We start from the raw sequence: 17146 nt of genomic DNA, 5'->3' as shown, positions 1-17146 counted from the left end.
GATGAAATCTTGTCTGCCAGCCTTATCTAAACACTAATGGGCTGCGAAGGGCCTTACAGATATCAGCAAGCAGCACCGAACGGAGGTGCGCTACCGATGTCTCCATGGCCCTGATAGTGTGTGCTTTCACACGGTCTTGCAGCGGAATGCCTGCTTGCTGGTAGCAAAAAGAAATACACAAATAAAAAATAAAAAATAAATACAGTCCGCTAACCAGGAGGAGAGGGTCTGCTTTCCCACAGGATTTCCCAATTTGACGGTGTCGAAAGAAACAATTGAGTGGATTTCCGGTGGGCCGACGTGCGGTCTAGATAGAATGCTAGGGCATGTTTGCAGTCCAAGGAATGCAGAGCCTGTTCTCCTGGGTTTGAATGGGGCCTGGGAAAAAAGGTAGGTAGGATGATGGATTGATTAATATGAAATTCCGATACTACCTTTGGTAAAAACTTAGGGTGAGTGCGGAGCACTACCCTGTCATGCAGAATTTTAGTGTAAGGCGGATAGGTAACTAAAGCCTGCAACTCACTAACTCTGCGAGCAGAGGAGATAGCGAGAAGAAAAACTACTTTCCCAGGCGAGATGGCGAAGATCACAAGAGTGGAAAGGCTCAAACGGAGGTTTCATGAGCCGCCCCAAAACCACGTTAAGGTCCCAAGCAGAGGCTGGAGGGCACAGTGGAGGTTTCAAGTGGAGCAAGCCTCTCATGAAGCGTGTTACTAAGGGTTGTGTTGAAACAGCGACATCCCCCACGCCCTTATGAAACGAGGCTACTGTGCTGACATGCACCCTAATGGAGGAAGTTTTCAGGCCTGACTGACAGCTGCCAGAGATAGTCCAGAAACTTCGCCGTGGAACAAGTGAAGGGGCCTATGGACATGGAAGTGCACCAGACTGTAAACCTCTTCCATTTAGAACGATAAGACCTTCTCGTAGAAGGCTTTCGTGAAGCTACCAGGACTCGGGACACCGACTCTGAAAGGTTAAGAGGTTGGAGGTACAGTATTAACCTTTCAACATCCAGGCAGAGATAGGGCATGGAGGTTGCGGTGGTGCATGTATCCATCGTTCTAAGTTATCAGAAGTGGATCCCTCCCCAGAGGAATGTGCCGGCGTACTGATAGGTCCTGGAGGATTGGGAACCACACCTGGCGTGGCCATCAGAATCATTACGCCCTTGTCCCTCCGTAACTTCACGAGAGTCTTCGATATGAGTGGAAGTGGAGGGTACGCATAGAGGAGACCGCTGGCCCCTGAGAGGGCGAAAGCGTCCCTCTGTTGTGAGTGGTGACTGCGAGTTAGAGAGCAGAAGTTTTCTACTTTGCGGTTGTGGACTGATGCAAAGAAGTCTATGTGAGGGTAACCCCAACGTTGGAATATTGTGTCTGCTACCGTGGGGTTGAGAGACCACTCGTGCGGATGAAACATGTGACTCAACTTGTCCGCCAACACATTGTCCACGCCCGGCAAGTAGGCGGCTGTGAGGTACATTGAGTGGGAAAGGGCCCACGCCCACATCTGTGCAGCTTCCTGACACAGGAGGTAGGAGCCCGTTCCCCCTTGCTTGCTGATGTACCACATTGCCACCAGATTGTCCGTTTGAATCAGGGTGGCCTTGTTTGAAAGGCAATCCTGAAAAACCCTTGAGGGCATATCTGATCGCCCAAAGTTCCAGGAAATTTATCTGATGTTTGGCTTCCTCTGGAAACCAGGTTCCCTGAGTCTGTAGGTCGCCGACATGCGCACCCCACCCTAGGTTGGAGGTGTCTGTTGTCAAGGTAATTTGAGGTCCTGGAGCCTGAAATGGAAGGCCTTGAAGTAGATTGGAGTGTTGTATCCACCAGGCCAGCGACAGGTGGAGCCGTGTGGTAACGTGAAAAATGCTGACATTGGTTGACAAGCTTGAACCCACTGGGATTTCAGGGTCCACTGCATTACTCTCATGGTTAGACGGGCCATCGGAGTGACATGCACCAACCAATCATCAAAATAAGGGTAGATATGGATACCCTGCCTCCTGAGGAAGGCTGCGACCACCACACGGCACTTGGTAGAGACTCATGGAGCAGATGCTAGGCCGAATGGTAGTACACAGTACTGGAAGTGATCAGGGCCGACCAGGAATAATTGAGGTGTGTGTCTGTCTCTTGGAGATCCAGAGAGCACAGCCAATCTCCTTTATATAGGAGAGGAAGTAGAGAGCCCAAGGTTACCATCTTGAACTTTTCCCTTTGTAGATACTGGTTTAGGGTGCGAAGGTCCAGGATTGGACGAACGCCACCTGACTTTTTTGGGATAAGGAAAAACCGGGAATAGAACCCCTGCCCCTGTTGGGAGAGGGGCACTGGTTCTATTGTCTGGGACTGGAGAGGGTTGAAACCTCCTGTTCTAGAAGGGGAGAGTGGTCGGATGATCCCCACGCCAGCCGAGGCGGGGAGTCCGCCGGTACAGTCAGGAAGTTGAGGTGGTAACCTGAGTGACTACCGCAAGTACCCAGTCATTGGTGGTGACTGTGTGCCAAATGTTGGTGAAGTGGCACAATTGACCACCGACCAGTACAGATGGAAGAGGAGGTTGGCATATGCTCTCCAGGGAGGAGTCAAAACCCTGACCAGGTCCCGGCTGAGGAGCTGACTGGGTCTTCTGAGGTCGGGATTGTCTGGACTGACCCTTTTGATAAGGCTTGGAAGGATGACCTCGGGAAGCCGGAGGATAATACCTTCTTGGTTTGTAGGCCAGCCGCTTAGAATCTCGCCTGAATGTCCTCTTGGAGGTGGACGAGAAATCATCAGACACTGAAGAAAGTTGATGCAGCGTTTCATGGTGGTCCTTTAGCTGCGCCACAGTCTCCTGGATTTTGTCTCCGAAGAGATTATCACCAGCACAGGGCAGGTCATCCAATCTGTCCTGGTACCTCTGGTCTTAGGTCGAAGGATTTCAACCAGGCGCACCTTCTTGCACTAATCCCCGCTGCAGACACCCTAGAAGCGCAGAATTCATGCTTGCCTGCATCCAGGCCTTTTTGAGCCAGAGCATTAAGCTCATCCTGTAATTGATCAGGTCAGGCGCCATCTCTCTTCGCTGAATCAGACGGGGGAAAGCCTGCGCATTCGGCGCCTTGACCTGCCGGGGTAAGGCTTTCATTTCTCCCTTACCCCAAGCCGTCTCAGCGCCGCCTGCGAGCCTCTAATTTCGCCGCCGCTCCTCTCTGCAACGCGAGCTCGTTAGCTCGGCCTGCCGCAACGAAACAGCCCTACCAGAGCAAGGCCACCACAGAGCAGCCAGAGACAAGCCCGCGGGGATTTAAATCCCACTATTCTCAGGCGTCGCGCGCCGAAGGGGCGCGACAAAGGGGCCTGCCCCTTTGTGCAGGCCCTGAGGACAGACCGATTCATTCTTCAACTACCGAATCCTACTCCCAAACCAGCTTTATTCCTCAATATCTTCCCGCAGTCACTTTGTGTTCCCTTCACAGCCTTTTGAAAAATTTCGTTGGCATGAGATTAGCATCACACGCACATAAGATAGTTCTTATACAGGTATATTCTGAGCTACACCAGCTTCTGAGCTACCAGCCATAATAGCCACAGGCTCCTCCTTATCCAGCCCCACTAGATCAACCAGACTTGCCTGAAGTTTCAGCTGCCACCATGCTTTCCTTCAACATTCCCATCTTCTACAACAGCCTGAGGAGACTCCCTAAGCCTTACACACATTCACGCAACCGCCAGAGGATCATCCCTATCTCGATTACGCCCTGCACACAACTACTAGGCCTGGCTCTTTTCTCACTGACTTCAATGCTCAATCCATTTCTAAAAAAATCACACATCCTCAACGACCTCCTAAACGATACTAAACCAGACATCTGTGCGATCACAGAAACCTGGTTAAAAACTAGATACAGTTCTTCTAAATCAGCTACCTACACAGGCTTACGCCCCTCCTCTCTATTCCCAGGATCAAAAAAAGATGAGGGGGGCTGCTCCTAGCCGCCAAAAAAGGTTTAGGCCTGACCCTACAAACCACTAATACATCAGCTAACCTCGAATTTGCCCTCTTCAAATCAAAATACCTCCTAATCGGATTGATTTACGCCCCTCCAGGAATTCGAGGCAGACCTACCCCCCCCCCATCATCGAGCTAGTCGCTAGGGGTGTGCATTCGTATTGAACATAAATGTAAAACGCTACTTTTTTTTTTTTTTTTTTAACTTAAAAAAGTGATAAGACAAACGATCGGATTTCCAACTTATTCAACATAGCTATGTTGAATAAGTTGGAAATCGCGATTGTTGATCCAAAATAAAAATTTAAACCCCTCACCTTCCTTAATCCCCCCCCAAAGACTTACCACAAACTCCCTGGTGATCCAGCGAGGAGTGAGGACGCCATTTCTGAAAGCCTTTCCGAGGAGCAAGTGACGTCGGCGCCACGTCTGAGTGACGCGGCGTCACGTGATTCCCCGCGGGTTCGCGCCGGAACGCTCGTTCGGCCCAAAAGGAACTTTTGGCCAGCTTGGGGGGGGTCAGGAGGCCCCCCCAAGCTGGCCAAAAGTTCCTTTTGGGCCGAACGAGGATCCCGGAAGCGACCCCGCGGGGAATCACGTGACGTCGGCGCCATGTCGCAGTGACGAGGCGTCACGTGATTCCCAGCGAGTTCCCTCCGGCACCCTCGTTCGGCCCAAAAGGAACTTTTGGCCAGCTTGGGGGGGCCTCCTGACCCCCCCCCCCCAAGCTGGCCAAAAGTTCCTTTTGGGCCGAACGAGCGTTCCGGCGCGAACCCGCGGGGAATCACGTGACGCCGCGTCACTCCGACGTGACGCCGACGTCACGTGCTCCTTGCAAAGGTGGTCAGAAATGGCGTCCTGACCCCGCTGGACCACCAGGGAGTTGTGGTAAGTCTTGGGGGGGGGGGGGATTAAGGAGGGTGAGGGGTTTAAATTTTTATTTGCACATATGGACATATACTCAACTCATTGAATTCTGTTTATGTCCATATTGACCGCAAATGGGACCCCCTTTGGACATATGGACATATGAACTTAAACTTTTGCTCTGCACATCCCTACTAGTCGCTAAACATCTTAATGCAGGAAAACCAGCGATCCTTATGGGAGACTTCAACCTGCACGTGGACGTCCAACCTCGCTCCACCAACTGCGAAACCCTACTCTCCTCCCTTGGCCACATGGGGTTCAGGCAAATTGTCAACGATCCCACCCACAAGGCAGGTCACACGTTAGATCTCATTTTCTTAAATGAAGGAATATCATCCGTTAACAATCCATTATGCCTACAGGTCCCTTGGACGGACCACCGAATCATCTCCACGGCTCTAGAGATCATGGAACACCCTCCCCAAACAACTCATGCTACCTCAGTTGCCATCAGAAAACCTTGTACCGGAGAAATCCTCAGCTCTTATTTATCCAAAGAACTAGCCCAACTAAACCTCTCGGACGTCAACATGGCCACTACTTTGTGGATCAACATCACTAACAGGGTGGCTGAACAAGTATGCCCCATGACCACAAAAATGCACCATCCAGAAAAGGACAACAGGAAACCCTGATTCACACCTGAGTTGAAGTCACTCAAACAAGAGCTTAGATGTAAGGAGCACAGTTGGCGAAAAAAAACCCGTCCACAACTACCCTATTGACCTATAAATCTAGCCTAAACTCTTACAGAAACGTCATCAACAGAACCAAGAAAGAATTCTTCTCGAAAAAGATCCACCACTTTATCTTCGACTCTAGAGCTCTGTTCTCCTATGTGTCAGCCCTCACTAAACCAGCTACTCCCCTTATACCAGACGCACAAGCGTCCAACAAAGCCAACGAACTAGCACTCTACTTTGAGAAAAAAATAAGACACCCTCCTCGCTCCTCTAAAGGGGTCCTCTCCGCAACCAAACTACTCATCCACCACCGGCCCACAATCTCACCCAACCCCCCAGCAACATAAAATAACCACAGCTTCGATGGCCTCCCTAGAGCAGACGTCCGCCTTAGAAATCGAAAACATCCTTAGGAAGATGAAGCCCTCGTCCCACCCACTAGACCACATCCCTTCCAATCTTCTGTGCTCCATTCCTAACATCATCGCCAAACCGATAGACAAACTGCTCGCTTTCCCAAGGCCAAGTCACGGACCAACTCAAGCTTGCAATTCTCAAACCCCTCCTGAAAAAACCTAACCTTCCAACCACTGACCCAGCTAACTTCAGACCAATTGCCAACCTCCCAATGATTGCTAAAATCATGGAGAAGGTTGTAAACAGACAATTATCGGAATTTTTAGAAGAAAATGACATTCTAACTTCAAACCAATTCACATTTTGAAAATCTCTGAATACTGAATCGCTACTAGCCTCGCTCTCTGATAACATCCTCATCAATCTGGAAAAAGGTCAACCCTTCTTTCTCGTCTTACTGGACCTCTCTTCAGCGTTCGACACCGTGAACCATTCCTGCCTCCTTCAGCGTCTAGCAGATATTGGTATAACAGGTGCAGCTCTCAACTGGTTCAAATCTTTCCTTGAAAACAGGCAATACAAGGTTAGGATTAACAACAAAGAGTCACTCCCCATCAGATCAAAGCTGGGGATACCCCAAGGATTATCCCTTTCTCCTACACTATTCAATATTTATCTCCTCCCACTCTCCCATCTTCTATCTAACCTCAAGCTAACATACTTCCTATACGCGGATGACATTCAGATCCTCATCCCGATAGTAGAATCCCTCCACAAAACGTGGTCTTACTGGAACAGCTGCCTTTCAGCTATCAAACTTGCTAACAAGCCTTAACCTTGTGCTAAATACTAGCAAAACTGAAATCCTCATAATAGCCCCAGACAATTGCACGCTACTCATCCCCCCTAGTTCCGCTCATCCTCACTTCTCATCAATCGACCACACGCTGCAAGTAAGAGATCTTGGTGTGCTTCTAGACAACCAACTCAACTTCACCAAGTTCATAAATAATACTACCAAAGACTGCTTTTTCAAATTGCAAGTCTTAAAAAAATTAAAACCTCTTCTACACTTCCGAGACTTCTGCCTGGTACTACAATCTATCATCCTCCCCAAACTGGACTATTGCAACTCACTCCTCCTGGGCCTGCCTGCCAGCACCATCAAACCACTTCAGATGGTCCAGAATGCGACGGCCAGAATCCTCACTAACACTAAAAAAAGGGATCACATCACCCCTATCCTCCAAAATCTCCACTGGCTGCCGATAAAATTTAGGATACAATTTAAATCCCTTATGATGATTCACAAGGCTCTTCACAACATCTCCCCCCTCAACCTATCCTTCCAACTACAGCAACATATCTCCAAGAGACCAATCAGAAGTGCATACCAGAACATGCTTCTCACCCAGCCGGCAAAAACCTCACTGAGGAAACGAGCTCTGTCCACTGCAGGTCCCCCTCTTTGGAACCTGCTCCCACCGGACCTCCGCCAAGAACCGTGCCTTCTGACATTCAAAAAGAATGTAAAGACTTGGTTATTCACCCAAGCTTTCCCAGAGAGCTAAATCCTGACGAAGCAATAGACGATATAATTACCTCTGTACATGTGTCTCCGAGTTTGGTTCCCAGTCACAGTTAATCGAGTGTATGAATGTCTCCCTAAAGGTTTTCCTGTCCACCTGTGTTAATGTATTCCGCCCCTGAGGCGACTGTTCAGTTCCTGGTAAACCGGTGCGATATGTATTCTATACAGGAACATCGGTATATAAAAATTAAAAATAAATAAAGTTTCAGAGAAATCCTGGATCTTCTTAAAAAGGTTTCTGTTATACTGGGTCATGTATAACTGGTAGGAAGCAATGCGAGATATAAGCATTGAGCCAAGAAAGACTCGTCTGCCAAAAGCATCTAGGGATTTCTGCTCCTTCCCTGGAGGTATGGAGGAATGAGGTTTGGAATGCTGTGCCTTTTTCTGGGCTGATTCCACAACCAAAGAGTGATGATCCAGTTGTGAACTTTGAAACCCAGAAGCTGACTGTACAAGATAGGTGGCATCTGTCTTTACGTTTGACAGGCGGAACCGAACCTGGGTGCTCCCAATTCCTCTTTAGGAGATAAATTAGGATTTCATGAATAGGAATAGACATGATTTCCTTAGGCGCATTAAGAAACTGGAGTACTTCCAGCATCTTGTGCCTTGAATCCTCTTGTCTGAAGCTGAAATGGAATTGTCTCAGATATTTCTTTAATGAAGTTAATAAAGGACAGATCCTCTGGAGGAGAACGCCTTCTCTCTTCAGGAGGAGAGGGCTCTGAAGGCAGATCATCTGTATCCTGGGAAGAATCATCAGTCCAAGGATCATAAGGTTGATCATCAGCTCCCTGAGGATCTTCAGAGAGGAGAAATGGCGTTATTCCCGAAGGGCCAGGCCTAGGCATCGACAGCATCAATGGAGGCACCAATGGAACCAGCGACATTGATGGAAGAGTCTGTGGCAGAATTCCAGACGGTGGTATGGGTATCTGTGTTTCTTCATCTTCCGATGACAAAGGTATCGGCGTCTAAGGAAGAGGACATACCGGTGTCCTTGGTTCCAGTGGTGGAAGGGCACCGATCAATGCAACCAGTCTATCCAGTAGCGGTACGAGCGCCGTGGGACTCTGATCTGTGACCGGCGCAGGCATCAGTATTGATGGAGGCTGGAAGCCCTGCAGTGCTTTACCGATGGCCTCTTGGATCATCTAATCCAATTCCTCTCGGAAGCCTGGGGCATGTAACCCCGGCTCCAGAGTAGGAGGCAATAGAGGCGTAGCCGGAGGGTCCACCAGTATAAGTGGTGCCGCGACTCCCTGCACCGATGAAGGTGGGGAACACCTCGGTGACCCAGTCACAGAGGAGGATGGGGCCTTCTCTGGACGGGATTTCTTTATCGGTGGCTCTGTTGACGCCGAGGGCTTGCCGGGATCAGCGGACTGAGCCAGTGCCGACACTTTTCACGATGTTCTCCTCGGTCCTTCGCCTGAGGCGATGAGGAAGAAGTCGACACCCTCGGTGTAGTCAATGCCAGTCGGGCAGCACCGGTGTCCCGCTGCTGGCAAGGAAGTCAATGGCACCAGCTCAGACAAAGTCGAAGCAGTCGAAGTTTCTTTTTCATTCAAAACCCCCATCTTCTCTAAGTGGGCTTTACGGCCCTTCGGCGTCATTTAGGCACATTTGGTGCAAGTTAGGGTATCATGGCCGGGCCCCAAACACAATAAACAAACTATATGCGGGTCTGTGATGGACATTGTCCGAGGACAATCATGGCACCGACGAAAACCCAACGCCATGGCTTCAACAAAAATTTAGCCGTGATGCGATCAATGGCCGGTAGACCCCGAAGGGAAAACTCGACAGGAATCAACTGCAAACGAGGGTAAAAAGCCTTACCTTTCGACCGCGGAGTACGGATATCGATAGGGGGGCCCCTATGGGGTAGAATGTTTTGAAAATTTTTAAAGACGTTCCGTGAGGAAAATTCCTGTCAGGAATCTCTAGAGAGCTCCTTAACCCGCGTGGCTACTGCTACGCGGGGAAAAAAACAAAGAGACTGAAGGGGGACCCCTGCTGGATGCAGAGTTGGTGCCATGCTGGCATGCCCAGTAGGTGCCAGTCAAAGTTCTAGAAACTTTGACAAAAGTGTTCCGTGATTGGGCTCCATCCTGTGATGTCACCCATATGTGAAGACTACCATCCTGCTTGTCCTGTGAGAAACTGCCAGTTTAAAATACAAAAAACATACACCTACCCCTATATACACAATTGAAAATGTAACTACTAAGGTGAAATTAAAAGCATAACAATTTCTTTCCTAGAGTACTGCTAGCCCAGTCCAGATAAATGGATTAACCTTGCTCAGAACAAGCCTTTTCTGAAGTCATGTTCCCCTATATAACTGGGTGTAACAGACAAGGCTGTCAGTTTCTTGCCGAAGCATGTCTATTCTATAAATATTTTCTGTCCCCCCTCCACCCTGAATATCTAAACAAAATATATACACATACACGTATATCTGAGTGCCATGAATAGACTACTGTTCTTCCTTCTCCGGAGGCTTTCTTCTCTCCTCTCCTGTATGCAGATTCCAAGGGGTTTATTACATATTTCTGAACAAAAACCAAACAAAAAAAAAAGTATTATGGCCCTTTGGACAAGTTCTAGACTGGTCTATCAGGAAAGGAAATTAAGAGGTATGCTTAAAGTCACCTTCCTTATGGTCTTGCCAGATCAGTCCAGACAAATGGGATAAGCTCCGCATAGAGCAAGGCCATCATGCTAAACAGCTATGTGCCTCCTCCTGCCCCCCAGCAATTTGCCAGTTTGTCCTATAGGGACAAACTGGCAAATCGCTAAAGGATCTTTTCACAGCTGCTTCGATCTTTCAATCCTGCAGGTCCCTTAAGGGCTATGCCTTCTTCCACTGTGTCTGTGGTCTTTTGTGTGACTACAGCCATTGGAGCATTTGGTAACTGAAACAGGCTGCCACTTATAGGTAGTGTACCAGCATGGCTCTCCCAATAGAAGAGCCCAAAGTCTCCCATTCTACCATAATCAACTCCTGTACTACCCAAGTGATGTCATCTCCGTTTCTTCTAAGGCTTACCCTGACTCCTCTCAACCTCCCTCCCACAGTTCACTCTGAATCCATCCAGGGTCTTTTTAAACCTAGAAACTGTTCCTCTACTGGAACCTTATTTCATACTCTCTTTACTGTACAAGTAGTCTTGTGCATAACCAGGGCAAACTTTGTGGGGAAAACCCCTGTTCCACCAAGGAATCTTGATATACCTCCAGGATAGCACTCTGTGGAGACCCGGGGTTGGCCACTGCTTAACTGCCAAGGGGTGCAGTATTTTCTCCGTCACCACTGCTTCCCAGGCTTGTTGATGCTACCCTGGCTGGGGTGACAGCTCCTCCCCTTCAGACATCGTAGGGACTCTTACCTCCTTCCACAGTGGCTCCTCAAGGCTCTTAAAATTCCTGCAAAAGGCACCTGAGACAATACTTTGCTATATTGCAGCCAGCTGCAAACACCTCCTCCCACTCTCCATCAGCCTTTTGAAACTGGGGAAGCACGGGAGAAACAGAGGCCTTCCCTGGGTATCTTAAGTGTACTCATTTTTCTCCTCCTCACAACTTTATGCTCCCACTGCCAGGTGCAGGGCCTTCTCAGACCAGGCCCAAATGGGAACTGGATTTTCCTTTCTCCAGGGAAGGAAAAGTGGCTAATCCTGGCTGTCAACCTTTTTTGGCTTGGTTTGAACTGTCCCAGGAAGATTCACCATCTGGGCTATCATCCTGGAAGCTCAGCAAAAAATACAAAAAAATGCTTTCTACTGCACAGTCCTTTCCTTACTAGAGGCAGAGAATTACTGTCAGGTTTGCCTGCTGCATCCAGCTATATAGGGGGGGGGGGGGGGGGTCGGGACATGAGGTCAGAAAAGGCTTGTATTCTCTGCCACCACCTGCTGGCGAGCAAGGATAACCCATATCTGGACTAATCTTGCAGAACAAGAAGGAAAAATAAATTTATCCTTCATATTGAATTACATTTCATTTAATGCTCCCAGAATACCAAACTATGCCTTGCTGTGAGGGAAATGAGGCAGCTTGTTTTGACACAAAAGTTGCTGCATGTATTGATTTACACCATTCAAAGTGCTTGCTCTACCATGATTACATTCAATTAGCAAACTTAAAAGTAGAAAAAAAGGTAGATAAAGAATAGTTACAATTATCAGTAAAAGTCCTAAAAGTGGGAAAAAACAGACCAGCCCAGTGAATCAAGATCAGGTAGTGTATGCATTGCCAGTTAAAACAGCATTCACAGCCAATGTCAACTAATGGCAAAACACTTAGCAGCCACATGCAAGATTCAGATTGCCAACTTTAGAAGGGAGCTGCAATGGCTAGGCTAAGTGAGTCTGAAGGGGATATAACAGACCAAGAGTAGACTCAGGTAGCTGCAAATGAAGGATCATAGTACCAACAAAGGAAACAGATTCCAATTCAGCTGGAAGCCCAAACAGAGCAGGAATTAACTGCCAGGGCCAAACACAAAAAAGTGAAAAGTTTCTCAAGTAACTAGCTTCAAAGTAGAGTAATTAACTGGTTAAAGACCATAAAGTTAACCAATTTCTCTCTGCCAATAAATCAGTATATATGTTTGGAGGAGACAAAATAATTTGCTTATAATAAAACCCTGAGTGCTGCAGGACCCAAATTACTGCAGCACATTTGCTTAAATCCACATACAATAGTACACTACTTGCTACATAAAATAAAACACTAAAGGGATACACCGACTCTAAAACTAAACCAAGTTTTTGTAGGCCTGAATCCTGGCATATACAAAAATGTTTAACACACTTATGATATGCCATCTCTCCTATTTGAAATGTGTATATGCACACCATATCTTAAAAACAAAATAAGAAATAAAATGTCCTTAAATGCAACAATGTTTAACATCAGTATATAAAAAGCTTCTAAGTAAAATAAAAATAAATAAATAGTTAAGTGCACTTTGAAGAATACTAGTAGCTTTTCAGTATTACCATTCCCTTTAAACTGTAAACATTTTTCAAGGAGCAGGATACACTTTGTGTTTATTATTAATGCTCATATTGGTTGGCGTTTAAAAACTAGTCCATTAGTCTATAGAAATTTTCACCCATAATTTTAAACAATAAAAACAAATTAGAACAGTAAATTCCAAACTTAAGCACATACAAATGAATAAGGTGGAGCACTAATTTATTTTTACACTATCTAGTGTTGCAAAAACCATGGTCCAGATTTATCAAACATTTCCTTCCCCAGGCAGAGAAAAGGAAAAAACTCTCAAATTAAAGTAGTTGCCTTAACTAAATTAGAAGTAAAAATCTTCAAAGAAAAACTACATTTTACATGTCACTATTTTTCTGATGAATTACCACCTTTAAAAGGCGACTGGTAGAAACCCACGGTCTCAGAATTAAAATATTTTACAAATCAACAGCAAAGCAAGGGAATCCCAAGCTGGCAGGACTCTGCTTATTTTACTCTTGCTTTAAACAAAGTATTAGCTTACCTTTTAAAAATAACTGAAAGCAATAAACCTTTACTGCTGGACTAAAGGCGGAAAAATTTTCAAATACGTACCTATTAAAGCCTGAAAGAGATTACTCTGAAAGATGTTTATAACCCGCTCTATGGAGTTTCTCAGCTGTCTGTCCTCTGTCTGGTTCAGTTTGCAGCGATATTCCTCCAGGAGGCCCAGTGCCCTCTGAGTATCTACAAATGATAAAAATAAAAAAAATATTGCAATGACACAAAGTTAAGAAACAGAAAAAATGTCAAATACTAAGAGGCCTATATACTAGAAGTCCTCATCCATTTGGGGTCTACTGAAAAACAGCATAGTAAATAGGGACCCTAAGCATATAACCTAGTCCTGTGGGAATTCTGCGCTACTACAGAGTGCAGAATTCCCCTCCTGCGCAGTTGTGCAGAATTTGAACAGAATTTGTAGGCTCAGGCATGCCACTAGCGGAATGCCTGGGCTGGCTCCTTCTTTGTGTGTCTGTGTGCTGGTGTATGTACGACTGCCAGCCTGGGGGATGAGAGAGCATGTGTGAGGGTGTATGTGTGTGAGAGACTGGGAGCTGGAGTGTGTGAAAAAGGGATTGTATGTAAGGGAGCTTGTTTGCGAGAGGGCACGTGGACGTGCACTAGAGAGAGGGGAGCCTGCGTGAGGGGGGGGGGGGCGCGTGGACGTGCACTAGAAAAAGGGGAGCCTGCGTGAGGGGGTAGTATTGACAGCGGGATCAAACTGGGAGTGGAGCTAGAGTGGAAGGGATTGAGCCTAGAGGGAGAGGGGAGAGATAGTGGCATGTGGAGGAATTGGTACCTGAGAGGGCAAAGTGAAAGGAGACTAGCCAGGGGAGTAAGGAGAGAGGGTGGAAGAGACACTTACAGTGAACTTCTAGAGAAATTCTTCTCAAACTATTTAACTTAAAAGACTCTTGTATGCTGTGCTATTTTGACCCAATATAAAGTATGCAGAATTTTGCAGATTTTTATGTTTTTGTGTACAGAATTTTAAATTGTGTGCAGAATTCCCCCAGGAGTAATAACTGGGTTCCTCTAAACATGCAGTTATAACAGGAGGCTACCTTAAAATATTAGTCTTCGGGGAATTCTGCACTACTGTGGAGCGCAGAACTTAAGAACATAAGAAAATGCCATACTGAGTCAGACCAAGGGTCCATCAAGCCCAGCATCTTGTTTCCAACAGTGACCAATCCAGGCATTAAGAACCTGGCAAGTACCCAAAAACTAAGTCTATTCCATGTTACCATTGCTAATGGCAGTGGCTATTCTCTAAGTGAACTTAATAGCAGGTAATGGAATTCTCCTCCAAGAACTTATCCAGTCCTTTTTTAAACTGCACTAACCACATCCTCTGGCAACAAATTCCAGAATTTAATTGTGCATTGAGTAAAAAAGAACTTTCTCCGATTAGTTTTAAATGTGCCCCATGCAGAACTCTCCCCCTGTGCAGAATTGCCAAATTCTGCATAGAAAATATAGGAAAATCCGGCATGCCGCAAACAGAGTGCGCAAAGATGAAGGCCTGCTTGTGCCGTGGGATGCACTCCACTCGCGGTGAAGATGAAAGGCCCGGGCGCACGGTTCATTGCAAAATTGGAAGGCCTCCGTGTGCCGCAAACAGAGTGTGCTCCACTCACAGTGAAGATAAAGGCCCCGGTAAAAGTGAATGTGCGTGTGTGTGTGTGAGAGGGGTGAGCAGGGAAAGGGGTGTGAGAGTGGAGGGGGGAATGCTTGAGTGTGGGTTTCAGAGAGAGGGAGCCTATAGGAGGAGATTGTGAAGGAGTGTGTATGTGTGTGAGAGAGAGAGAGAGACATAGATAGCCAGTGTGAGGATGCATGTGTGAGAGAGAAAGGGAGCTTGTGTGGGTGTGTATGCAAGAGAGAGGGCCCTGTAAGAGGATGTGTGCGTGAGAGTGAGGGAGCCTTATGTGTACTAGAGAGAGGGAGGGGCAGAGGGTGCCTGTGTGAGGGGCAGTACTGAGAACGGGGTCAAACTCTGGGACTGGCGATAGAGTGGAAGGGGTTGAGCCTAGAGGTGGAATGAAGAGATACTGGCAGGTGGAGGAGTTGGGGCCTGAGAGAGCAAAGTGGCCAGGTGAGTAGGGAGAGGGAGTGGAAGGGGCACTCTTAAAGTGAATTTCTAGGGAAATTCTGCTCAAAATATTTAAAATTCTGCATCTTTAAGTAATAACTTTTTTCTGTATTTAAAATATAATTACTTAAAAGACTGTCATGTAAATTGTATTTTGACCAATATAAAGTTTGCAGAATTTTAAGTTTTTGTGCACAGAATTCCCCCAAGAGTAAAATATAATCAAACCTTATAACTACCACGTAAGCGTTCTCAGTTGCAATTTCTATTCACTAAACTAAAACCAAAAAATGTCTAAGAAATAATCATACATCCAGACATTTATAAAAACACACATCTCGATCATAATAGAGTTCATTTCGTCAACAAAACACAAATATGCCAACAATTAGTTCAATAGCCGAACACTTCTGAAGTGCAGAGGAATCTGCCTGGATTGCTGTTTCAGGGAAAGAGCTGAGTTCTATTATTAAACACTGAGAAAACGAAACCACGAGTACACTAAACATTCCGCTGAGTGGGAAGATGCTTTAAAAAAAAAAGTGATCGGCGTTCTGAAGGATGATCAAGAATACTGCTAAAGTTCGGGCACGACATTAGCATAAAAACGTCTGTTCAACACCACAATCTATTAACAGAAAATGGAAGAAAAAAAATAAAGTCTTCACCTTGTTTTCTGACAGGCATTTTCCTAGTGCCAAGGCAGTTGCCCAAAAATCTTAAGAAATCAAACAAATCCACGCGCCACACGTCGATTCCAGGCGCTTGGTGGAGTTTGGGAGTCTCTGTTTTAGATCTGAACTTTACAAGCCAAACTCAGCGGGCTTTGAGCCAAAACCTAGCGCCACCCGTAAGGTAATGTTACTGCTGAGGGGAGCACTTTCTCCGGTGCTTCCCAGTATGAGAGAAAGAATGAGCTCCCCGCCTCTCCTTCTCCGCTTGCAAGAAGCCCGAAAGCAGCGACACGCGAAGCCACAGGCGGTCCCGAGTCCTCCGCGGTCCGGGACTCAGGGCAGCAACAGAGGAGGAGGTGGCAGTCTCCTCCCCACCACCTCCAAACAGGCCGGGGAGAAAGAGCCAAACGGGGTCAGCCTTTATTTGCCACCGCAGCCTTCTCCGGCTGCCAAAGTAGCTCCAGCCGCTACCCTAAAGTTGCTTCCCGCAGTTCCAGCAGCCCGGTGAGGGTCAGAGCTCCACTTTCCCTCCGCTTTTTCACAGCCCTTTGTTTTTCTTTTTAAATTTCCAAAGCTAGAAGGAGTGGAGGGGGCTGCGACGGGCTGTGGTGACGTCGAAAAGTTCACTTTCGGCTTTCCTTTGCCCCCAACAGCACTCGCTTTCCTCTTCCTGCCGCTCTCATCCTCCTCCGCCTCTTCAGCGCACCAAATTCCAAACTTTCCACCAAAATGGCGGCCTGGAGCCTGGAAAGCAGATCACGTGAGCGTTCTCCCGACTCCGGCACGGCCAATCAGGAGTGAGAGGAAAGGCCGGGCGCGCGGCGGCGGCACCCCAGAGCTGGGAGTTGGCGAGGGCTGAGGAAGGGGAAGTTGGGGAGTTTCTTAAAGGAAAGCAGGTGAGAGCGCGCACCCAGGACAGAGGGAGAGGCCGCGGTTGCTGGGCGTGACGTCACGTGACTCCGCCGGGCTCGCGAGGGGTTCTCTGGCATCCCAGAGGCGCTGAGTTTTTCAAAGCAAGCAAAATCTGTAAATAGTAGGGCGGAGAACATCAACACTTGTCGGGGTGCGTTGCCTGTGATTGGCCAATGTACTGCTTGTTTAGAAAGTTATAGGAACTATGAAGAAAGTGATGTACAAGAAGAATAAGCCATAACTCATAAAAAATAAAAAGCTCTTGCGCTATCGCTGCACCCGAGTGTAGTATCCTAGTGATTAGCATAGCAGGCTGTAATGTGGGAAAGTTAAAGTTCAAATCCCACTGATG

At 47.2% G+C, this 17146-nt stretch overlaps 1 protein-coding gene across 17 annotated transcripts in view; it reads right to left on the bottom strand.

The window, feature by feature from the left end:
- Nucleotides 1-16859, bottom strand: part of DLG1 (discs large MAGUK scaffold protein 1) — an 890153-nt gene extending 873294 nt beyond the window's left edge. For all 17 annotated transcript variants that reach the window (XM_029615884.1, XM_029615888.1, XM_029615886.1 and 14 more), the window contains exons 1-2: nucleotides 15877-16859; nucleotides 13165-13296 (exon numbers count right to left, since the gene is read on the bottom strand). In XM_029615884.1, coding sequence (XP_029471744.1) covers nucleotides 13165-13296; nucleotides 15877-15895 — 151 coding nt within the window. In that variant the 5' untranslated portion in view covers nucleotides 15896-16859. The remainder of the gene's footprint in view (nucleotides 1-13164; nucleotides 13297-15876) is intronic.
- Between the last annotated feature and the right edge of the window lie 287 nt (nucleotides 16860-17146).

The sequence above is a fragment of the Rhinatrema bivittatum genome, chromosome 9 (genome assembly GCF_901001135.1).
Source record: "Rhinatrema bivittatum chromosome 9, aRhiBiv1.1, whole genome shotgun sequence".
NCBI lineage: Eukaryota > Metazoa > Chordata > Amphibia > Gymnophiona > Rhinatrematidae > Rhinatrema > Rhinatrema bivittatum.
The sequence above is the reverse complement of the archived record's forward strand: the minus strand, read 5'-3'. Positions and strand labels throughout refer to the sequence as shown.